Below are 24278 nucleotides of genomic sequence, written 5' to 3' on the forward strand. Positions count from 1 at the left end.
ACCTGGGGCACAGAAGGTTTGGGATGACTGGTAACTATTCTCACATGTGTAGGAAGGTCCTCTCGGGAAGAACACATTTATTCAATACTGTCCCATTAGCAAGAGCTAAGACTAATGGAAAGAATGTACCAGAAGGCAGATTTTTTGATAGATGTGAGCAAAAAGTTCCTAATAATCAGGGTTTTCTTACGTGGAACAAGGCGGCCTTGGAACCCTGCCCTCTGTCACCAGAGGGCACATGCAGAGCCCGGTAAAGGCAAGAGACAGAGGAAGGAGAGTCAGGCTTTGGTTCCAGAGAATCACACTTGAATCAAAGCCGTGCATTTGCTGTGTGATCCCAGGTGGGATCTGACTCTGCTTTCCTTGCAAGGACCCCCTGGCAAGTGCACAAGCCCTTTATGAACTGGGGAGCACCATGCAATTCCTGCTGGACGTGTCTTGGTCATATCCCAGTAGTTTGTGGACTGGGTGAATAAATGAACCAATGATTTTCCCCCAAAACATGGCCCTGATGCTTGAATTTGGGACTTATCCACAGAGGCTACTACATATAGTAGATTCCAACTTAAAATCTATTGCTTAAGGGAATGAGGGAGGGATTAAAAATGTTAATTACTGCTACCTAATGTGGGAGTCATTGGGCTAAGCACTTCACATACATCTCCTTTAATCCTAAACACAATCTCATGAAACGGCTCCAGAAGACAGAGGGGCCATATAATCTGACTCAGGATTATAACATAAAGCCAGCATGGATGGGAGGCTGGCCCAGCTTGCCTGCGGGTCATTCTCACCTTTAAGATTCCATATTCCCAGGGCAGCTACACTCATGGTGAGAAATGTTGGGGTCTGTGGCTGGGGGAGACAGATTCCCATTTGGGTTTCCTTTCCCTAGGGATCTGGGCTCTCAGCCTGCACTGGGTGGCATCCCTGCTCCTGTAGCTTTGTGTGTGCACTAACTTCATGCGTGAACATTCAGAGCCACGGAGACTCTGAAAGCAGTGCTTTGCTCACCCTTGAGGAGTCCTGTGGTCCAGGAATGGTCTAACTCCCCCCGCCCCCCAAAAGGATCACCGTGGCCTAACTCTTGGCAGCTAGAGTTCAGGGCTATGGATTCTGTGATCCTGAGCGTTGCTGGGCGTCTGCCACTTCCTAACTCTGTGACTTTGGGCAAGATGCTCTTCAAGGCTCAGTTTCTGGATCAGTAAACTGAGATAATACCGACCTCGTACAGTTATTGTGAGGATCGAGGTCAAGTGCTTGTCTAGTCCATTGCTTGACAATGGAATGGCTCAGAAAGTGGCACAGAATGGCCATCACGAAGTGACATTTAGAGTTCTCAGACATGGTAGATACTACTGGATGGATGGGTGCTACTGTATATAATTACTGTAAGTTGCCTAATTACAGGAACATACTTAAAACCGTTTTCTCCACCTATCTAATATTGAGGTGCATAGACGTGGTGCAAATATTGAATAAATGAAGGCTAAAGTTTCAATCGGTGACAACTGCCTTCCAGCCACAAGTGTCTCCACTTCTCAGTACACAGAGCTTCCCAGGATCATTGGTCTGGTTTCTGTTCTGCCACTGCCTTATTCCAGCTGAGCTAAGGTCAGACTGCAGCTAGAGAAGTCTCCACTGTCTTGTCTGTAATATGGAGGTAACTATAGCCATGTCATAGGGTCATCAAGAGGATTAAATGAGATACTATACCTCAGGGCCCGGGATCGGGCTTGACAGCGATAGCTGTTCAATAGACATCAGTTCTAGTACCAAATATAAAAAGGACTAGTTCAGTGTCGGGTTGTAAAAGGAGGCACTCAGTAAACAGGACTCTCCTTTATTCCTTTTCAATTTACAATCTCCTTCAATCCTGTGAAAGCCCTGTGCCAGTATAACTAGGCTTTTATAGCTGTCGCACCAGCTGATGGAGGAACCACGCTGTGAGGGAAAGATGCCGGGCTCTTTGTTCAGTGGAGACCACTTGCAGCTGAGCTCTGCGGTGGCGCCGGGAGATCACGGGGCCTAGCAGCTTCTGTGACTCCCTCCTGTTCTTCCTTCACAGGAGGCTCCGATCCAGCATCCCGGTACTAGAGCCCAACACATGGAACAGCTAAGGCAGAGACGGGGCTGGCAGGCGGTGCGTTCGGGAGCGCGTTTTCTGTTACGCTCCCAGTGGCGGAGGCAGGGAGCAGGCACCTGCAGACACCTGTCCCTCACCCAGAGCTTCCTGTTCCACCGCCGCTAGGTGACTGTGAGTCAGCCGCCTCCAGCAAACAGCACGCAAGATGCACCGGCATACCCGGGCAGCATCCTGATAAAAATGACACACCTGTATTTTCCACGTACTTGAGGTTTATCGCTTCAAAGCGATAAACTCATCTTTAACTGTTTGGGGGTTGAAATCTTTTCTAAAATGCATTATGCACACCTGCTTCCTGAAATCGAAGGAACATGAATTGGGCACCTTTTCTCCCTTCCTGGGGCCTTGGCGTTAAGAGGTGTGTCGATGAACTGGCTCCCTGAAACCAAAACAAGCAAACAAAACAACTTTGTCGTGGTGTCGTGGTGTCGATGTTCCTTCTGCAAGTGATTTCAAGCTCCCCGTGGTTCTTGACAACCGAGGGGAAAGATTTATGAATATTTATGGGCTGCTTGAGCCCCCGTTGGAGACAGGAGCTGGGAGCTGAGCAGGGTGGAGAGGGCAGGGGTCGTCAGACCTGGGAAGATCTGGCTTTAGTTTTCTTTTTTCCCACTTGAGAGCTGGGCTGCCAGGGACAGGATATGTAACCTGCGTTTCTTTATAAAACCAAAGATCACAACGTACATCCAAGAGCGGCGGTGAGGTGGAATAGCTCAGGGGTCCCAAAGTCAAGTGCTGTAGGGGCCAACCAGGTGACATAATGATTGCAACAGCCTAGGTGACTGGGTGGCTCAGTCGGTTAAGTGTCCAACTTCAGCTCAGGTCATGATCTCGCGGTTTGTGAGTTCAGGCCCTGTGTCAGGCTCTGTGCTGGTGGCTGGAAACCTGGAGCCTGCTTCCGATTCTGTGTCTCCCTCTTTCTCTGCCCCTCCCCTGCTCACTCTCTCTCTCTCAAAAATAAATAAACGGTAAAAATAAATAATTGCAACAGGCTGGACAGGCACACTGACAAATACCTGAAACAGAGATCCTCAAGCTTGGCCAGAGAACTTTACCCAAGCCTCGGCCACACCTCAGACCAATCAAACCAGAATTTTCTCAGAGAGCCAATAAGTGAAGTGTTTTTGTGATTTCCAGAAGTTCCACAGGGAGATCAATCGCTATGGCAGGACTCAGGACTTGTTCATGGTGCTTAATTGTGGACTACTTTCTTTAAAGCAGTTAGACATTGACCTTTAAAATAATCTTTCTTGGGGCACCTGGGTGGCTCAGTCGGTTAAGCAGCTGACTCACGCTCAGGTCATGATCTCACGGTTCATGGGTTTGAGCCCCATGTTGGGCTCTGTGCTGACCGCATGGAGCCTTCTTAGACCCTCTGTCTCCCTCTTTCTCTGCCCCTCCCCTGCTTGCACGCTCTCTCTCTCTCAAAAATAAACATTAAAAAAATAAAAAGATAAAATAATCTTTCTCTCCAATATTGTCCTAAATGGCAACAGTAAACTTTGGGTGAGTCTGGGAAAATGTTAGGAGTTTGGTCTGGATGGAGGGTGGAAGGGGGGGGGAGGAAGCAGAGGGGATGGGGTACAAGGGTTGGCAGCAGTCTCGTTATAAAGGGCCTTGAATGCCAGGCCAAGGAGTCTTAGCCTTTGCATGCAGGCAGAGGGAAGGACCCCATAGGCACTTTAGGGGAGGAAGGGTCGCAGCGTGCTCTGTAGTTGGCAAGAGAATCATTTGTGGTTGGCCCATTGAATGGATCAGATCAAGGCATACATTCTTCAGAGCAATCCCTGCCCCAGCCCTGGGTTCCTGCCTTTTGCATTTGCATAATTTCCCTTTAGTTATTGCTTTCACTCTGTTCACAGCCCAGACTGGCAGGAATGGTCTGGTGCAGAGTAGGATTAAACTAATGGCACCCCAGAGGACCTCCTTTGGTCATATTATTAACCTGACTATTTTTCAGAGATTTGATTAAAAGATCATCTGGGGTGTGTTGTCTGCTGTATTTTCTGGAGAGAGCATGGCCATCGACTGTCCTTGCTCCCTGACTGCCCTCCCTGTGTGCATTTTAAAAAGCAGGTGTCACACAGAGCTTAGGGGGCACTGGTTTCTAATTAGTTGCTTGTTAAACCACAGGCCTCCAGATTGTGCAGCTAAAATTACTAGTTTATTCAATGAAGAAACCCTGATAGGAATTTTCTTTCACCCTGAAAACAAGCATATTCAGTTCTTTGCTGATACCACGTTTTTCTGAGATGGTTGTTGTCACTGTTACTATTACTATTTATGGCTGGGCGTCGGGGGGGCGGAGGGCGGGCAGTGCCGGATGCTTTGCAAATATCGTTGTCTTGTTGAAATCTCACCAGATCTTCGCAAATACTGGTTTCTCAGAAGAAGAAATCTGGTCTCAGAGAACTGAGTCACTCCCCAAGGTCATGTAGCTAGTACGGGTCAAGCACGGCCTTGGGCTGGACCCATGTTTCTGTTCTTTTCTACAGCGTCTTCCCTAGGCTGTGCTTGCTCATTGCTATCTGCTCGCCTCTGTTTAATTGGCTATGTGTCATGATAATAGGAAGTGGTATTTTGGTTAAATAGCATCTGGAAAATAATAAAAATAATGTTTAAATATAGCTTAGAATATATAGCATAGGCATAGATGAAACACCACTAATACTTCCCCTGCACTATTATCATTCCATGGAGTTCACTTAACAAATGCAGTATTTCCCGACTATAGCAGCGAAGCTCCAAATTCTGAAATTACCCCAAGGGCAAGCAGTTAGTTCTTCAGTGATTATTCATGGCATAACCAGCCTTCCTAGGCCGTATTTATCATTTTGTTAATTTGGTCCTAGTCTGTTCCTCTTCCCAGGAAAATGGTGATTGCATAGCATCACTTTTGATTGGGAATTTGTAAACATCCCAGTAACTTGGTTTCTTACCCTCTTCCTGTTAGCTGCCCACCTTTTTATAATATGAGGATAGATTTGTATTCTTTGACCAGACATGAGAAAAGAGATGAGTGGGCTTATAGGATTGCTCATTGGTTTGTTCAGCAAACATTTTCCGGGTACCTCCTCTGTGCCGGATGCTTGTCTAGGGGAGGGGAGGGGGCTGTGGAGCCCGCCCATGGGGTCTGTTGTTGTGGAGCACACATTCCGGAGGAGGAGGGACAGACACTAAGCACTCAGAGAAGGAAAAATGGGAAAAAAGGGGGATGGTGCTGGCGGAATTGGTGCTGGTCTAGTGATGCGGGTGACAACATAGTCCCTTCTCTTTGGAAGAGAGGTGCTTCATCAAATAGATGCAAACCCTGACTTCTGGGCATTTGTAGATACGACATTTACTACCTTGACTATGCTTATGCAATGTCAAGATATGTGAAATGTAGCCGTTTGTCATTTTGCTGAAATGTAAATTACCTTCCGTTGCGAAGGAAGAAGTTTTTGCCTCCCGGTGAAATAATTTGGGCATCACCTAGTATGTGAGGTAAGTGTTTAGAGAGAATGATGAGTCTTCCTGCGCCCATGGAATTAATCCACATAGATCTTATCTCATTTATTTATTCCACAAACCTTGCTTTAATTTAGTGTCTGTTATGGTCCCTATACATAAGAAGGAAAGAAGGACCACTGGATCCCAGCCTTTGAGAAAGGAGAGAAAGAAGCACAAATAATTATAATACAGTCAGCTCTTAAGACACATCAAGGGACCTTTGTGAATCCTTAAACTGGCTGTTTCCTGTTGTTATGCAGAAACGAAATGAATGGTTCATCCTCTGCTGGGCTCACTCACTAATTAAGTGACTTGTTAATTCACACCTGCCCCTTGGAAGGGGTGATTCAAGGTCACACAAGGTGCTTTCCGTTTGTCATCTCATTTGATCCTGGCGACAATCCTGTGATTGGGCTTGCACTCGCTCTCCATTCACACAGTAGCATGCCGTGACCTTCAGGACTAACAGTGCCAAGGGCCTAGTGCTCCACTCTGTATTCCGTAGTTTGGGAATAAGGTGTATGCGATGCACCTTCTTGAACAAGGAAGACGTTAGCCTGGGTCTAACAGAACGAGAGGAGCGTGTCAGAAGCAGAGAAGAGGGAAGTATCGGCAGAGGGAAGCACGCATGCAAAGGCGTGATATATGAAAGCACACACTTATTCAGGCAAAACAGAGATCAGGAACTTGGTGGGGGGGGGCTGTGGGGATAGGAACTTGGCAGGAGATGAACTGGGACAGACAGATTGGAGCCTGGGTGAAGGGCCCTAGTGCGTTTGGAAGCAGGATCGGCAGGACTCCCGCTGGCCCCAGAGGAGGAAGGGAAAAGAGGAATCAAGGCTACTCCCAGGATGTGCGCCAGAGCGACTGGGTGGCGCCTGCAAGACGGAGATGCTGCCCAGTATCACACAGATATCCCGTGGGGGACAGTCCCCGAGACGGGCCAGCCCAGAGACGAGAAACGAGCACTTTGAATCAAGGTGTCTGGCAGTGGAGTTGGAGAGGGGGAATCGCCCAGAGAGAACACTCCTGACTCCACTCAGCAGTCGGGTGACTGGGCTGCGGTGAGAGGTGTGCTTCTGATGAGGTTGCCTGGGAGACCGTTCCCTGCGGACAGCAACGCAGCGGGGAGGAGGGATTTCAGGGGAAGAGAAGTCCAGCGTGGGCCAGGTTGTCTTTCAGTCACTGGGGAACTTCAGGTGCAAGGAGGTCCACAGCCTATCAGAAAGTTGAGACGAGAGACATTTTGGCGTGTGCTGTGAAGCCACGTGGGCGCAAACTCCATCTCTGCCGCCAGCCAGCTAAGTGGCCGAGGCACGGTACTTAACCTCGCTCAGCCTCAGTTTCCCTTCGGTCACGTGAGGGCATCAGCAGCACGTACTCTGCAGGCTGAGAGAATTATGTGACAGAGACACAGCGAGGAAGTTAGCAGGGTGCCTGGCATATTGTCAGTGCTCGGTGAACGCTGGCTATCATCATCATTGTCACCGTCATTATTGATTTCACAGCCATCGGCTCATCCGTGATAGTGGAGGCCATTGCCAAAAATGAGAAAAAGGGTGAGGAAGAGAGCTGCCTCCCCCTTCATTTCCTCTAGAAGCCGGTGCCAAAGACATGGTCTAGTTCTCCGGGCTCACTTTTGTGATGGATGTGGCTTCACTTGAGAGTTTCTTAAAATTAACTGCAATTTTAGAAGGTAAGGAGTAAGCCTCTGGCTGTATCAGGCCATCCAGAGGCTCCCCTTACACGAGAGCTCCTTGGAACACAGGAGTAAGATAATGACGGGCTCAGAGCAGTTAAAATGTTTTAATGGGGAAAAATGGATGTGAGCAGCAGAATCTTAAATGCATTAATTTTCAACATTGTGAAATTAATTGGCTCTCCAATATAGCCGGCTCCCGCAGTAATTGGAGTTCTGGGGACCTTCCAGTCTTCTGTTACCTTTAGCCAACAGTTCTTGGTTCGGTGGTGGATAAAGACCTCTTTGTTTAATTAGAGTCGAATCATGTTTTGAGGAGGTGGTAATCTAATTAAAATTATATTCCCGGTTTACATGAAGTAGAAAAGGAAGGGATCAGCAAGTGTTCCATGGAGGCTGCTGTATACCACGCACGGGGAGATGCAGAGTCCCCAGAGAAGAGCGAGACAGGATCCCTGCCCTCAGGCTGCTCAGGTCTGCGACTAGCGGCTGATGGGAAACAGTGAAATCCACCCAAGGTGATCCACAATGGTGGTGGTCCAGTGGGGCTCAGAGGAGGACGTGGCTCCCTCTGCCAGGTGGGTCAGGAAGCACTCTCCAGGGAAGGTGACTTTGGAGGCGGGGCTTGAAGGATGCCAGTCTGACTCCCAGTCTGATGGGAGGCCAGTGAGGGAATGTCGAAACGGTCCAGGGAGAGCCACGGAGATGGAAACTAGGCACAGATCCTGGCAATGGTTAGGAGAAGCATTTTACTTCTCCTGTGGTGGCTAATGGGGTATGGGAGAGTGAAGAAGAGGGATACACAGAGAGAGAGAGGAGGTCATACATAGGTCACAGATGGTTGGAACTTCAAATATAAGGGAGCGATGGGGAAATAGGGAGAGAGGGTCAGGGAGGAGACTGCATGTTTCCCATGAGAGTATAATTTTACATTTATTTATGTTTATTTTTTAACGTTTTTATTTTTTGAGAGAAAGAGAGACAGAGTGAGAGCAGGGGAGGGGGTGAGAGAGAGAGGGAGATACAGATCTGGCTGTCAACCCAGAGCCTGACACAGAGCTTGAAGTCACAAACTGTGGGATCATGACCTGAGCCGAAGTCGGACGCTTAACCGACTGAGCCACCCAGCCGCCCCCAATTTTACATAATTTAAAAATAGGATTTATGACCATCAATCAAATACATACAGGTTCATCCCTGCCCCTCCCCATCCAAAAGCAGAGCGTTCCTATGAAAGGGTCCCCATGTCATCATGAAGCAAAGAAGCAATTACCATTAATTTACATGGAAAAAAATTTGAGCATTCTCAGACCCAAAAAATCACCTTAGTCTTCTCTGATACAGAAGGACAGATCTTTCCAACGGTGCACGAGCTACATGGAGATAAGTCACAGAAGCTCTTAGACACAGCGCAGAGCTCTGACGCCGAGATGCTGTGTGTGGTTCCAGGAAGGAGCTGGCTGGGGCCACCCTCACTGCTCCCCGGAGCGGGGGCCGGGGGTGGGGGGGATGCCGCCTCCACACAGCTCCCCGAAACACCAACGCTGAACACTGTTCTCAAGTTTTGCTTCTTTTCATAAAATCCTCTTTGGATTTTTTTTTTTTTTGGTACGTCTGTGTGAGTGCAAACAAGTACTAACGTAGGTCTTCCGTAAAAGCCAAGTGGCAGAATATCAACTTTGAAATGCAGGGTCTACCGGGACTCAAAAAATCTTAACATAGTTCTTTCAATGCCCTTTGCTGACAAGCTGTGCTTTGAGACTGGATAGACGGGTGACCTTGCCGTTGCTGGATACCTGAGGATGAGCCGGGTTGTTAGGTTCCAGAAAGGAAGGAGGATGAGCCAGGCTGGAAGGCGGAAGAGGAAAGGCCTTTGTCCCTTTTAGACAAATGACCTTCTCAGGTAGCGCAAGGGATTCACTCACCTCTCATCCCTATCACCCTCCCCGCCTCGCCTCTGCCTGCTGCTTATGTCGTCCTCTCCTGGCCCAGCAAAAGTACAGCTTTGGCTGATGAAATAACTTCCCAGAGCTGTTGCTGAGTCTGCCAGCTGCCTGTCGCTAGCCTGCAGGCTCGGCCAGAGCGGGAAGGGAGGGAGCCCTGGCGAGTTCCGCGGGCTTGGGACTCAGGCTTTGTCTTGGTTTTTCTATTACAAAACAGGATTTTAAAGTTTTTGATTATGAGACATTTTAAGCATTCAGAAAACAACATAATGGATATTTATGCACTTCCCACCAAGAGTCTGCAGATGTGAACAGTTTTGTTTCATCTACTTTGAATTTCTCTCTCTCTCTTTTTTTTTTTTTTCTCTCTCTCTTTTTAAAAAAGAAATCATGGGGCATCTGAGTGGCTCAGTCGGTTAAACGTCCAACCTCGGCTCAGGTCATGATCTCATGGTTCGTGGGTTCGAGCCCCATGTTGGGCTCTGTGCTGACAGCTAGCTCAGAGCCTGGAGCCTGTTTCAGATTCTGTCTCCTTCTCTCTCTGATCCTCCCCTGCTCACACTGTCTCTCTCTCTCAGAAATATATAAAAATCATTAAAAAAATATTTTTAAAGAAATCACTTTACAGATATGGCGTATCCCTTTCCCCCCCACCCCGTCTTAGGAACCACTATGTGCGTTTACTTTGACTATATACATATGTGTTTATAAACAATACATACAATTATTTTATACATCAATTTTTATATGAATGATACAACACTGTACATGTGCCCTTTTACAACTAGCCTTTTGGCTTAATGTTATGTTTCTGATGTTTAGGCCCTATGATATATTGGTATCTATCCTGGATCCATATTATTTATTTTAACTGGTCTATAATCTTTCATTTAATAAACCCAGTTTATTGATCTATTCCCTCCGTGTTGGTTTACTCTTAGTAAGGAAAAGCCAGGTTGTGTCTCATCTCTGCTGTTATAGGCAGCATGGCAATGAACACCCTTGCACGTTGCAAGAGATTCCCTGGGGTCAGCACCTAAAAAAGGAAGTGTACCTTCTATGCTACTGGTTATTTTTTAAATATCAGACTTTATCTGTGTGGTGTGCTGCTATATCCTTTGTCCCTCCAACAGTGCCTGCTAAATACTCAATAAGTATTTGTTAAAAGAATGAACATTGACAAGTTACTCTCCAAAATGGTAGCACTAACTTGCATTCCTACCCAGTTTATAGGAGTGTTTCCATTTTTTTTTTAAAGTAGGCTCCACACCCAACATGGGGCTCGAACTCATGACCCTAAGGTCAAGAGTCTCACGCTCTACCAACTGAGCAGCCAAGGTACCCTGCGTATTTCTATTTTTAACATTTTTGCCAACAGTTGGTTATTAAACTTATTCAAGTTTGCCAATCTGATGTGTATTAAATAGTGTCATATTGTTTTAATTTGCATTCCTATGACCATTAATGAAGAAGACTATCTTTTCATAGATTTTTTGGCCATTTGGATTTCTTCCTCTGTCAATTAACCATTCATATTGTTTGCCATTTCTGTTTTCTTACTCATTTGTAGAAATGCTTTACTTAGATCAAAAACCCTTTGTTGGTCATATGGGTTATACCTACGGTTGCTCAGGCTATAATTTGTCTTTTACCTTTTAGTTTGCCTTTTTTCTAATGTTTATTAATTTTTGAAAGACAGAGACAGAACGTGAGTGGGGGAGGAGCAGAAGGAGAGGGAGACACAAATCTGAAGCAGGCTCCAGGCTCTGAGCTGTCAGCACAGAGCCTGATGTGTGGCTCAAACGCATGAACTGTGAGATCATGACCTGAGCCAAAGTCAGATGCGTAACTGACTGAGTCACCCAGGCACCCTAGTTTGCCTTTGAATAAACAGAAGTTTTCAGTTTTATATAGTAGAATGTATCAGTCTTATTACTTGTTAAGACTTATAGCTTTATTTCTTCCTTTCTACTTCTTATACTTTTTATTTCTTTTCAAATGCCTGTGCTTTAATGATTACAGGCATGCTTGCCTTGTTTTTGCCCTCAAAGGGAATGCCTCTAACGTTTCACCACTGAGTATGGTGTCATTAGTGGGTTTGGGTTGACATCTTTTCCCAGGTTATTTTATATCATCCTTGCAATCCTAGGATAATCCTTGGTAATGATATACGTTTTTTCCTATTTACTGGATTTGTTTCCAGGTGTTTTCTTTGGTTCTTTTCTTAAATTTATTTTGTCTTTCCAAATCATTTTCTCCCCTTAGGGCTTGGTTTCTTTTGTTTGACATTTTCATTATTTTAAACCTATCTCAGGATTTTGTGGTCTGCCTTGTCTTTTTTTCAGGGAGAAACATCTCTTCATGCTTTTCAGACTGACTCTATCCTTTGCTTCCATTGGCACATATAGCCATCAAGGTACCAAGCATTTACTGAGCAACTACTATATACAATAATGTATCTTGACTCCAAGAACTTGTTGTGTGCTGAATACTTGTCACACAATTAGTGCTCGCTGTCTGCCAATCCCTTGCCCAGCAAAGTGATTTGAAGTAGTGGTCAAGAGCCCAGGATCTGGAGTCAGATGAATCTAGATTAAAATTCTGGCTCCACTGATTATTCAATGTGTCACTGTTTGCATGTTAGCAAGTTGGTAACCTTAAAGCTCCAGTCAACGTCTTCTATGAACATGGGATGATAATAATAGTATCTACTTCATAGAGTACATCCGAACACCTGTGATATAAAATCCTGAGCACGGTATCTGACAACATAGTAGTAAGAACCGATCAAAAATAGCTGTTGTTATCATTTGTGTCCATTTTCCCATTTGATCCCCACAATTGCTTTATGAAACACATTTATTATTATTTGACAAATGTTATATGAGTATGTGGAAACATTAAGTAAAACATTACTAAAATGTTGGTTTTTTTATGAATGTGCGTAAAAAGGCTTTGAAGACATAAAACATCATGCAGATGGAAAGGAATGTCATACTCTGAGATGGCTTAAGCCCAAATTCTTGCCTGTATTTAGAGGTGTCCTAACAGAAATTTAAAATCATATAAAAGGCCCAGAGAAACAGCCTAGCATATTTGAAAAGGAGGGAGCAGAGAAAGGACTACAAATATCCTTTAATAATGTTGCTTAGGTGTTACTATTATTTTTTTGGTTTTATTTTTATTTATTTCTGAGAGAGAGAGAGAGAAAGAGACAGCGTGAGCGGGGGAGGGTCAGAAATTGAGGGAGACGCAGAATCTGAAACAGGCTCCAGGCTCTGAGCTAGCTGTCAGCACAGAGCCTGATGTGAGGCTCGAACCCACAAACTGTGAGATCATGACCTGAGCCGAAGGCGGACACTTAACCGACTAAGCCACCCAGGTGCCCCATGCTTTTAAAGCCTATAGGATGATGTAAGGTAGTGTCTCAAAATGATTTGCCTGTAGCGCTAGTTCATCTAAAAATACATGGTTTATGTGCCTAGAAGCTATTGGAAGGAAACATGCTGAAATGTTGAGTGATGATCTCTGACCCATAACATTAACGATAATGGATTATAATTGTTTCTTTAAGCTTTTGTGTATATTCTGAGTTTCTACAATGAGCCTGCTCTGGGAAGGAAAAGAAGGACCAGGACCCGCCCTTTAGACCTGTGTGAGGGCAGCCTGGCCTCAGGTCACAGGGGACACAGTGCCAGTGGGCCCCCTGCTAAGCACCCGCCGGACCAGAGATCACAGAAGTGGAATCTTGTCTCCTCTCTGCCCACACCCCAACTTGATATTGATGGCCTTAATTTACATCATCTTGCTGGCCTGTGGTAATGGCTTCCAGCTCGCTAAGTGGCACCTGCCACCGACGTCTAACGCTAAGTCCCCATTTGAAGTTCTTTTCCCGTTCCACCGCCTGTGTCTTCCTGTCTCCATCCTCTCATCTTGGGAGGGAAGACCTCCAAGCAGGGAGACTCTCACTGGGTTGGCCAAGCCACCCTTAGGCAGCGTTCATCTCTTTCTGATGGTCATGAGGCTGCTTTTCTCAGAAGCGGCCAGCAGGGGTCAGTGTAGCCAGAGACCCGAGACTTGGTGCTGATCTGCGTGGCGCGGGAGGAGGAGGGGGAGGGCAGTTTCGCTGAGCTCTCGCTGGGAGCCAAGTGCTCTGTGTGTGCTTTCTTTCTCCCCACTCTTTTTCTCAGTTCATCCGAGTTCCTAAGCCAGGAACCATGGAGATCCCCGTGAATTCTCAGTGAGTTTTCTTGAGCTCACCTCCTCGATCCAGTTATTCTCTGCATCTCAGTACCCCACCCCCGTCCAGGTCACCATCATCTCTAGTTCAGAGAGCTGTAAGACTCTCAGAATTTGTTTTCTCCTCACCTCCTCTGTCCTCCATCCACTTTATTCTCCTTGTAGCGGCCAGAGTGATCTTTTCAAACCTCAAATCTAACTGGGTTAATAAGACTTAAAACACTACCTAAAACACCTCAGTGGCTTTTCACTTCCTCTTAAACTAAAGATAAAGCCATTTAAAATGACTCCCAAGGCTTTGCATGATCTAGTTTAGACCAGTGGTTCTCAAAAGTAGGGTCCTCGGACCCCCAGTGTCCTTCAGGATCTGAAGGCTCAAAACTATGGTTATCATCACAATACTTAGACATTTGCCTTCCCATTGTGTTGACTTTTGCCCTGATGGTGTAAATGGCAGTGCTGAGTGGTCTGGCTCCTTTGCAGTGCTTAAGACAGAGACACCCAACTGTGTTAGCAGTCACTGTTAACGTTCTTTACTGCTTCCTGCTGTCTTACGGTTTAAAACAAACACACAAAACAACAAACAAACAGAAGAAAATCCTAGATGAAACAGTACAAATTATTAATTTAAGTAAACCTCAGCCCTGGAGTGCACTTCTTTTTTAATATTCTTCATGGCAAAATGGCAACTACGTGTAGGGTACTTCTACCTTGGTGGAAACCAGTGTTTGACCGGAGGAAAGGCTCTCTTGTGGTCTGTGGGTTGCAAGCTGCACCAGCCCCTTTGGTCAAAGAATGATTGCAAAGCTCTTTTTCATGGAGGGAGGGATTGGCCGACAAACTACAGTTATTCAGATATATGCAGCTGGCAGACATTTTCCTGAACTTGGACGACGGGGGCTTCTCATTTCAAGGAACAGAACCAACCACATTTGCTGCCAATGATAAAATCGGGATGTTTAACTAAGGAAACAGAATTTTAGTAAACTTGTGTCTGCCTCTGTGAGTCTGATGGCTTTGCAGTATTTAAAGATTTTTCTGATGAGATCAGTGGTGATATTAATGAATGTGATTTTCTGGTATCGTATAATGAATTACACGGCATTTGGAAACGCTGCATAAACCAGTATTTTCTAAATATCCAGGGCATGATGTAAAATTCTGCATGAGTAAATGATCCATTCAAAAGCGCGAGAGAGACCGATAGATTTTCCCAATAGGGTGCAACTTTTACTGATAGATTTCAGCTTCCACATTGTGACTAACCTTTAAGACAGTGCCACTTGGCAAGAGTTGGTGGTGTATGCCAGATTTCCTTCACAGACTTCAACCCCAAACATATCACAGCAGACAGCATAGAAACAGATACAAGAACCCAACTATCTTTTATTAAGCCAGAAATTATACAGATTTTTAAATGTTTAATGTTTATTTATTTTTGAGAGAGAGACAGAGAGAGACAGAGTATGAGCTGGGGAGGGGCAAAGAGAGAGAAGGAGACACAAAATCTGAAGTAGGCTCCAGGCTCTGAGCTGTCAGCACAGAGCCCAATGCGGGGCTCGAACCCATGGAACATGAGATAATGACCTGAGCTGAAGTCGGATGCTTAACCGACTGAGCTACCCAGGCACCTCCTTTTTTTTTTTTTTTAAAGATTTCTTTTATTTTTAGAGAGAGGGAGCAGAGGAGGGGCAGAGGCAGTGAGAAAGAGAGAGAGAGAGAGAGAAGGGGAATCCCAAGCAGGCTCCACATTCAGTGCAGAGCCCAATGCGGAGCTTGATGCCAAGGCCCTGGGATCATGTTCTGAGACTAAATCATGAGTCAGATGCTTGGCTGAGCCACCCAGATGCCCCTGTTATTGTTATTTATAAATGAATATGTTAAAAAGTTGTCTGTCTTAATTTCTATTATGGTGAATAGATAGACTATAAGTGTATAAAGGACCCCCAAGCCTCCCCTCCCTACCCAATTTGAGAACCACAGATCTAGAGCCTAGATCTAGAGATTGGATCTCTACCCTCATCTTACATCATTCCTAGTATTCCCTGACCTCCCTCTTTCTTTCCATGACTTCCATAGTTCCTCCAGCCTGACTCCCTTCTGCTCATGCTCAGGGCCTTTGCACATGTGGTTTCTTGTGCCTAAAATGTATTTGTTTTCTGTTCGCCAATATTCTTTCATTAATCTCTACTCTCTTGACATTACAGCCCAGGGAAAGCCTCCTCTTTCCTGGCATCCGTCACATGCATTCTGATCCCCTCCCTTCCAGAGGCTCCATGTTAATATATTTCATATCTGTTCTTCCAATCTCCCTTCAGATTTAAATTCTTGTTATGTCCTTCCTTTATCATTTCCCCTTTGTGCCTATTTTACAAGTACCACCTCCTCTGCCGTCTGTTGTGTCATATTAATCACCACCTGTCTGATACAAGAGAGAGGAAAAACGAACCGACATTTTCAATGCTAAGCGAGCCAGTTGATCAATCTTTTCCTTGAGATTTCATACATTTTTAAGAGGGTTCTCACATACCTCTTTACACACTCCAGTGTAATTTACTCTGTGGTGCTTTTTTTTTTTTTTTTCAGCTCAGGAAGCAAAGCATCTGCATTTTGTCATTAATGAAGCTGATTTTCCTGTCTCTTGTACATGGAAATCTCTGAAGTGTGTGCTTATTTTTTGTATCTGCCAAACTTCCCATTTTAATGGGACCTCATCTTTTTACTGAGCTCCAGTCCCTTGAAGTGTAAACTCAGACCTCACCTATCCTCAGGATCAGTGGGAATTAGCCTTATTATTCGATTTTTCTTTGCAAAAAAAACTGGGTTATCTAGATCTATCAGCCTGCCATACTACTATGAAAGGTTTGACAAGATTTTCTTTTTGAACTGTAAAGGAAGCCTTTGTAATAGCCCAGACTATCTGCACTGTCAGCGAGGGGGTCCTGGAGAGAAGCTTCTGGCCGCTAATAATCCCAGGCAAGCTTCTTTTCCTCTAAGGGCCTGGTTTTCCCATTTGTGATGTGAATGGGCTGGGTGTTCGCTAAAGCTTATCCCACCCTAAGACTCTGTAATCCAAAGGCATCCCGAGAGCCTGGGATGTACCCAGACTGCACCTGTTACTGAGAAGGGTGTGGGTGCAGGAGAAAACCAGGCTGCTTCCTCAGAAGGGCATGGTGCTCTTGGAAACCAAATATTTAAATCTCTGAAAACATTGGGTATAATACGGGATGATATTTATTTGTGATATACACACACACATAAATATGTCTCTATTTTTTTTATATACCGCCCCCCACCCTTTACCAGGCCCCCTGCCACACCCTGGTGCGTGATGGTAGCCGATGCGCGTGTGTAAAGGTCAAGTTTATACACTCATAGGCTTGTTGTAGAGACAAAGAGAATATGCAGCCTCCAGAGCTCAACACGCAGGGTATGTGCAGTCAGCAAGGGCGTGCCGGGAGCCCTCAGAGGGTGCTGACTTCATTGAGAAAAGTTGTAGAGGGGGACGGCGAGAGAGGAGCTGGGGGTGGTACCAAAATGTCTTTGCGGAGCGTGTGGCAGGACCAGTGGAACTCTCTGGAAAACGAGCTGCTAGCCTGAGGGGCGAGTGAGGTGGCCAGTGGGGCCAGGAGGATCCCCTAGGATCCTCGGCAGGGTTCCAAGGCCTATGTCCAGCGCTGACTAAGTTGTTCATGGTTCCTGAGCATTGTCCTTCTATCTGAAGCGTCAGGATTGAACATCATCGGCTGGAAAGACAAGAGTGAGGTAGGCAAGGAAGATGGAACTTGAGAAAATACTCCTCCCGTGCAACAAGATCTAGTAATAGAGCAGCTAATTTTAACCTTGCAGCCACTTAGCTCGTTCCGTCTTCCATCTGGGAGAGCTTGTGTGCCTGCAAGGAGCTCTGAGGATGGCGTGTGGCCTGGTGCCATTAGCACGTGCTCCCTGCCCCGAGCGCGTTAGATCATTACCGAGCGGGGCTCGGGCATTTGACAAATGGGGCAGCTGCCGCTCAGGCAATTTCCTAGTGAATAGCCGAGCCAGGTGGAACAGGAAGATAGTCGGCCTTACCAAACAGGGCAGGCTAATACTAATCATTAGGTCTTTGAACCTTGCCATGTTACCAATTAATGGTAGAATAAAGTGAAACGAGTAATTAGATGGATTCCAAGCCACCGGCTGTGCTTCCCTGCTTGAGTGCCTCCCATTTCCTTACCAATTCAATTACTAAGAAGAAGGGCAGTGTGGGATCCTATTACTTAAAACATTGATGACTGCTGTCTACCAGAAACATTCAATGGGCACTTACTGTGTGCCAGAGTCTGTACTGAGAAATCTGCATTTAGGGGCGCCTGGGTGGCTCAGTCAGTTAAGCATCCAACTTCAGCTCAAGTCATGATCTCACTGTTCATGGGTTTGAGCCCAATATTGGGCTCTGTGCTGACAGCTCAGAGCCTGGAGCTGCTTCAGATTCTGTGTCTCCCTCCCTCTCTGCCCCTCCCCTGCTCACACTCTGTCTATTTCTCCCTCTCAAAAATAAATAAACATTAAAAAAATAAAAAGAAAAGAAATCTGCATTTAAACATGCACCCATACAACGGCCCTGTGAGGTGTGGATAGTGTATCAGCTCCATTGTCCAGGTGCCAAGGTCAAAGCCTAGAGACGTATAGGAACCACGAGGACCGCCTGATTGAGTGGTAGACCTGAGATCCAAACCCATGTCTGCTGACACCGGAGTCCAAGCCCTAACTCGCTCCCTACTGCCAATGCTACACCAGACCCCGGTGGTGGTGGCTGACATGCCTGCATCTCCTTTAATCCCCACACTGCCCTCGAGGTGGGCGGTAGTGTTCATTTTGAATTCACCCATGTGGGAGCTGAGGTGAGAGTGGTCAGCTGCGTGCTGGAGCCACTCAGGGAGTCCCAGGCTCTGGCCGACACAGATGCGCTCTCCACTCCCTAGGCTTTTTCCACAATGGGGCACAGAGCCTGGGGTGCTGGGGGCTGGGGCTTGCACCTCTTGATGCGCCTGTAACCTGTAAGGCCCTTGTGATCTGGAGAATTAGGAACTCGGTCCTTCTGATCTTGAGCCCACAACTCTGTCAGCTAAGTGGCTGCCCCTGGGTGGGTCATTTCCTCTCCCTGTAGCAGGTGACCTTCGAGGGCTAGCATTCTCTGGGGGTCGATTGATACGGGATTGAGTTTAATTCATCAACAGCCATAAGCTTCATTGTCGAGTAGCTTGTCTTGAGATGCAGGATACGGTTTTAGTAATTGTGTAACTGAGAAAATGAACAGATTCATATCCGCATTTTCCCGGATATGGTCATCTGGACAAATGGTCACTTTGGGCTACTCCCTTAAGCCATCAGACTATTTGAGTAAGAGCTTCTAGAGGCCAAGTGCCTTAAAGAACTGAATGCCTTTATCACCTCAAGCCCAGATATTGTGTGTTTTACCCTGTAATCTGTAAGTCACACCAACACCACACACCTGGGAGTCCCATCCTGGTCCGGCGAGAGAGCACTGCTCATGCCTCTTTTGCCTCTTCCTTCGTCTGAGTTCAGTTCCCTGGATGTCAGTCTTCTCAGATGGTGGAATCAGACTGGGTCATCTTTAAGCAACTCTTCTAGGATTCAAATTCTGTGATTTTCCATTTACTGACCCCTCATTGCCTCTCATTTGCGGAATGCAACAGTCCCTGAATGTGAATTCTTTTCAAAAGATAAGCATTTACTTTCCTAATCACTGAAGCTTTACAGTTTAGTCACTTAAAATGGGAGATTTTTTTCTAAAGCTTACATATATTTGTTTTCTTCATACAGTAGATATTAAGCTTTTCCTTGATAAGTTAGGTTTATCATTTTAAATATCAAACCATAGGACCTTAGTGCCCCAGAGGGCTGTGATCCCCCCTTGGTCTACAAATGCCCCAAGGAGCAAAGTGGCCTGTCAGGGGTGACACAGCTCAAGAGGGGCAGAGGGTGGGTCCTCAGAACCCACTCACACTTCCGGACCAGTGCACCCTCCTTCTTTTCTGTTGTGATGTCATGAATTGTTGCCCTACAGACACCACATGTATTCCCAGCACCGTGTATAGGAACGGGCACATGGAGAGTGCTAATTACTATTTAAGGAATGAATGGGTGAGCTCGTACCCCCGTAGTGGTTCTGCTTTGTAGCGTTGGCATCTGATGGGAACATTTTTCTACCCCTCCCTTGTACATTTTTCATACACACTCTGTAGCTGGAAGAGAAGCTGCAAATAAATGCCCCCTGGTTCTCCTAAAATAAAATGCATGAATTTTATGGAAACTCTCTACAGTTCTGGGGCCTTTGGGGCTCCCTTCGTGTTTGCAAGCTATGTTTTGTTAGCTGAAATTGTCTGTAACTGCATGTTCTACTTAAAATCACTGAGGTTGTCTCTGATAGGCTTAAGATTATTTTTTGTCCAAATCAGAAGAAATGAGTCATTTTATACTAGCGTGGTAAATGTATGTTATGTGTGTATATAAAATTGAATAAAAGTTTTTAAGGCAATTTGTCATGACTGAAGAAATCGCATCAATTTTTCTGGAAGTAGTAGCCCTTACCAAGTAAGGGCTAATTGAAGAGGTCATTCTGAAACAGAATTCTTGATCTTTCTTTCTTTCTTTTTTTAATGTTTATTTATTTTTGAGAAAGAGAGAGAGAGACAGAGCATGAGCAGGGGAGGGTCAGGGAGAGAGGGAGACACAGAATCTGAAACAGGCTCTAGGCTCTGAGCTGTCAACACAGAGCCCGATGCGGGGCTCGAACCCATGAACCGCGAGATCATGACCTGAGCTGAAGTTGGACGCTTCACTGACAGAGCCATGCAGGTGCCCCGTGAATTCTTCATCTTCCTAAATCACAGATGTGATCATGTGTTTCATACCCCTCTCCACCCCCTTGCCATGTTTCTCCATCATCTACTGTGATATTTTAAGATTATGGCACCTGGAGTGCTCCCATGGAAATCACCTGGCCACATTTTTAGTGATATCAAAATCTCTGGGCTTGTGACCAGAAAGGTGCATTTTAGCAAGCTCCTTGGGTGATTTCTCAAGCGCACCAGAACTTGAAGTTTCCTCACCTCTATGGAGAGATCCAAACCCAGTGCCACGGATTATATAAGACCCTCTGTGACCAGGTCTTACCACCTTCCCAGCATATCTTCCACACCTCCTGCCTCCCAGTTATCCAGCTGTAATACTGAACAGAATCTAACTAAGGACCCAGCACTCAGCTGTTGTTCCTTCTATTCAGAACACCTTTTTGACCCTTCCTCTGACCAGCGAACTCGTAGACTTCCATCTATGTCTTACTCAGGACAATATCCTCTAAAAGTCTTCCCTGCTTTCTGGCATTTAAAAAAAGAAAAGAAAAGAAAAGAAAAGAAAAAGAAAAGCCCATTTTCTGTGCTCTTATGGTACTTAACTTTTTTTTTCAAAATTATCAGTCTACATAGTCTTTTCACCCACTGACCGTCAGCTTCCTGGGGGCCTCCTATGTCTAGATTTCTTTGCCTGGCGCTGCCTGGCACTTAGTAGGAATGCCACCAGTGGCTTTTTTTGAGATGTACTGATCCAAAAAGCTGCCTCGCGGCTCAGGGAGAGGCTGACATTTGTTGAATAAAAATAATAACCATGAAGGTCAAGTTCCAAGGGAAAATGGAAAGCCTGGAGAAAACATAATGATAATAAAAATAGCTAGGGGGCTGGCTGCATAGGTGTGCATACAGAGTACATGCTGTGTGCAAGACACTATGAGAAGGGTGTGTAAGCACTACCTCGATTAATTTTCACAACAGCCCTAGAGGAGGAGGTGCTGTGCTTTTCTCCTCTTGATGTTGAGGAGGCTGAGGCTGAAGGACATGGAGCAGTGGGTCCAAACACAGCCACCTCAGCAGGGCCCAAAGCCAAGTCTATCTGATACCGAAGCCCCTGCTCCAGCCTTGAGGAGGAGGAATCGCTGATGGGGGAGAAGGCAGAGGGGTGACATGGGAGAACTGATCTTTGTTGCCAGAGGATTGGACCCAAGACCCTTCTCTGCCACTGGTCAGCTCTGACCAGTGCCACAGGGGCGAGGAGAGGCCATGGGGGGGCTCCCACCTGTGACATCCTTGGCCCAGTACACAGTGGATGCTGGACGCTGTTCCCATCATACATTCATCTGAGAAGGAAAAGAAATAAAGAATGGGATTAAGCCCTTCATTGACTGTGTGGCTCTGAACGAGAGGAGAGAGGCGCTGTTTTCAGGGTCTAAACGAAGCGTGGGCCTGCAGAGACCGGGAGGCCCTGTGCAGAGCGCACGGACAGCAGCGAGAGCAGGAGGGCGAGTGTCCTGTGTCCCAGCACCTTGCGTCGGGGACGGGACACGGCGGCGCAGCACCTGCGGGGGGCCACTCCTGGCAGGGGCCCAGACCCGGGCACCTCGAAGCGGAGGCTCTGCACATCTGAAAACTCGGGGCTGCTTCCTGGCGGGTGTGTCTGAAGGCAAACTTCAAAGTGTGTGTCAGGAGCCCCCTTATGGCTTGAAAGATTAAAAAACGTCCTCAAGAGACGAAATAACCTCAGAGCCTTCATATGGGTAAACTAGTATCTTTTTGAGAGGAACACAGAGCCACGAAGAGATTGATACACGAGGATTTTCAGAGCTCCCACGGCACGAGAAAAGTGTGAAGGAAAGATGAAGGCCTAACCTCCTCAAGAGGGGGTCTGTGCCTTTCAGCCAGGCTCCATTCTCCTAACGGGTGATGCTCGTCAATGAAGGTGAGGTCGAAGGAGGGGAGTGGGGGGTTGCCGTCCACTTGTTCACTCCACAAGCTGCACTGAGCCCTGAGCCCTGGGGGACTCAACAGATCTGTCTCTGCCACTGAGGCACGTGTGCTCGGCCCCAAGGCAGTGTCGGAGCCCACGAAGAGTCTGGGTACAGCTGTGGGAACCCAGGGAAGAAGGCGTTCACTAGGCCTGGGAGTGTCAGAGGGCTGAGGGGGAGCCCATGAATCTGAAGAATGAGTAGGTATTTGCAAGAGGGAGATGAGAGAGGACATCCCAGGCAGAGAAGAGGCTGTGAGCAAAGTTGTGACTGGGCCTGGGGTGTCCAGAACACAGTGAGGAGAATCAGCAGGGGGTGGGGCAGGCAAGGGGGGACCAGAGGCTGCCAAGGCCAGTGGAGCCAGGCAGTGAGAGCCCTTGCCTCCCATCCACGGATCCCGGGGCCTGGGAGGTGGCCTGTGGGCCCTGGAGAGCCCCCAGACACCGAAGTAACATGGAGTCACTCTCTCTGGGTTTTTAATTTTGTTTTTCTAAGCTTCCGCCTTCGGGGGGAAAAAAACCCCCCAGAATCCACCACACCTTTTCTGTTTGTCATGTTCTTCGGCACCTCGGTCTTCCCCTCTGACATGTCATGGTTGGAGATTGGAACTGAAATTCTGCCGGAGATATTAGAGATCTATAAAAAGAGCCTTTCTGAGGAGAAATGAAGAGCGAATTGCCTGTGTCCTGCTTCTTTCCTTCAGCTGAGCCCGTCCTCCTTGCCGTGATGAGAAAATTCTTGTAATAAGACCATATAGTCGGATTAAAACAGGTTGAAAGGAAACAAAATCAATACTTGGCCATTTGTTTTATTATATAGAACCCTCAGACTTGCTCACAGACATCTGGGTTAGCTTCCAGCCCCTTGTGACAAATGACTGTCTCAGAGAGAGTTAAAATGTCTCTCACAAGCTGGAGGAAATCTCCGGAACGAATTTTAGTTGATAAAAGTAGCTGGGCTTGATGATTTTGCTCAGGTTAAAAAAAAAAAAAAAAATGCTTGTTATCCCCACAGGCATTTCTGCAGGAAATTGCTTGGGCCTGTTTTTTCTCTCCTCTTTCTGGAAGTGCCCAATTTCACAGTGACCCCTGCCTTTTCATCAGGGCTGTCCTCAAAGCTGTTCTCTCCACCTGTCCTCTCCTGTTTCATTTTTAAACTTCTCATCTCCCTCCGCAGAACCCTCACCGACCCCTTGTGTCTTGCTCTAACAGGTCGTTTTCATTTTCCTCTGAATAGCTTGTCAGCATCTTCTAACTCTGCATTTACTTGGTGATTAAAACAAACACACCAGCAAACAACGTGCTACAGTCTAGGGAACCCAGGAAATGGGAGAAAGCCAGGGCCAAGGGCCTTGCCTCTCTCCGCCCCGCGCACTGCTACCGAGCTGGGAAGGATGGAAACATTCTAGTGTCCAACTGAACAGCGTCCCTACGCACCAAGCCACTGAGCACCAACTCTGGGGCGGGCCCTGAGTCGAGTTTTGGGAGCATGAGAGAGGTGACGCTCGCTCCAGTGGCAGATGTCTGAGAAAGCCAATTACTACTCTAGCATGAGAGCCAGTGCCGTGGAAGGAGGAATTCTCTCATTCAAGGATGAAACTAGAGTGTCCGCCCTCTGACAGCCAAAGGGAGGCAGCAGGACCCTGGAAGGGAGGCTTGGCTGGAGCCAGGCAGGTCAGATGTGGAGACCAGAGTAACTTATTACGGTCCTGAGCAGGGAAAGCCACTCACTCTGACTGAATCCCAGCGTCTGCACCTGTAAAATGAGGTGTCTGATGTCTAGGGCTGTTGGGAGTATTGAAAGGTGAATACTATCTTAAAGCCCCTTATTAGCACAATGCCTGGCCCAGAGAGTGTCCCCAAAAGTGTAGATTTCATCTGTTTCCAAATGATGCCCCATGCAGTTTTTGAACAAACAACA

The 24278-nt window shown here is 46.6% G+C and overlaps 1 protein-coding gene across 7 annotated transcripts in view; it reads left to right on the forward strand.

Annotated features, from left to right (window-relative positions):
- Positions 1-24278, forward strand: part of TTLL11 (tubulin tyrosine ligase like 11) — a 238409-nt gene that overhangs the window by 127196 nt on the left and 86935 nt on the right. Inside the window, exon 7 of one of the 7 annotated variants that reach the window (XM_039234681.1) lies at positions 2069-2543. The exons of the other annotated variants lie outside the window; for them this stretch is intronic. Coding sequence (XP_039090612.1) covers positions 2069-2120 — 52 coding nt within the window. The 3' untranslated portion in view covers positions 2121-2543. Of the gene's footprint in view, positions 1-2068; positions 2544-24278 lie in introns of those variants that run through there. 7 annotated transcript variants of the gene reach the window in all.

This window comes from Hyaena hyaena, unplaced genomic scaffold (assembly GCF_003009895.1).
Source record: "Hyaena hyaena isolate Hyena2069 unplaced genomic scaffold, ASM300989v1 scaffold_90, whole genome shotgun sequence".
Classification (NCBI taxonomy): Eukaryota; Metazoa; Chordata; class Mammalia; order Carnivora; family Hyaenidae; genus Hyaena; species Hyaena hyaena.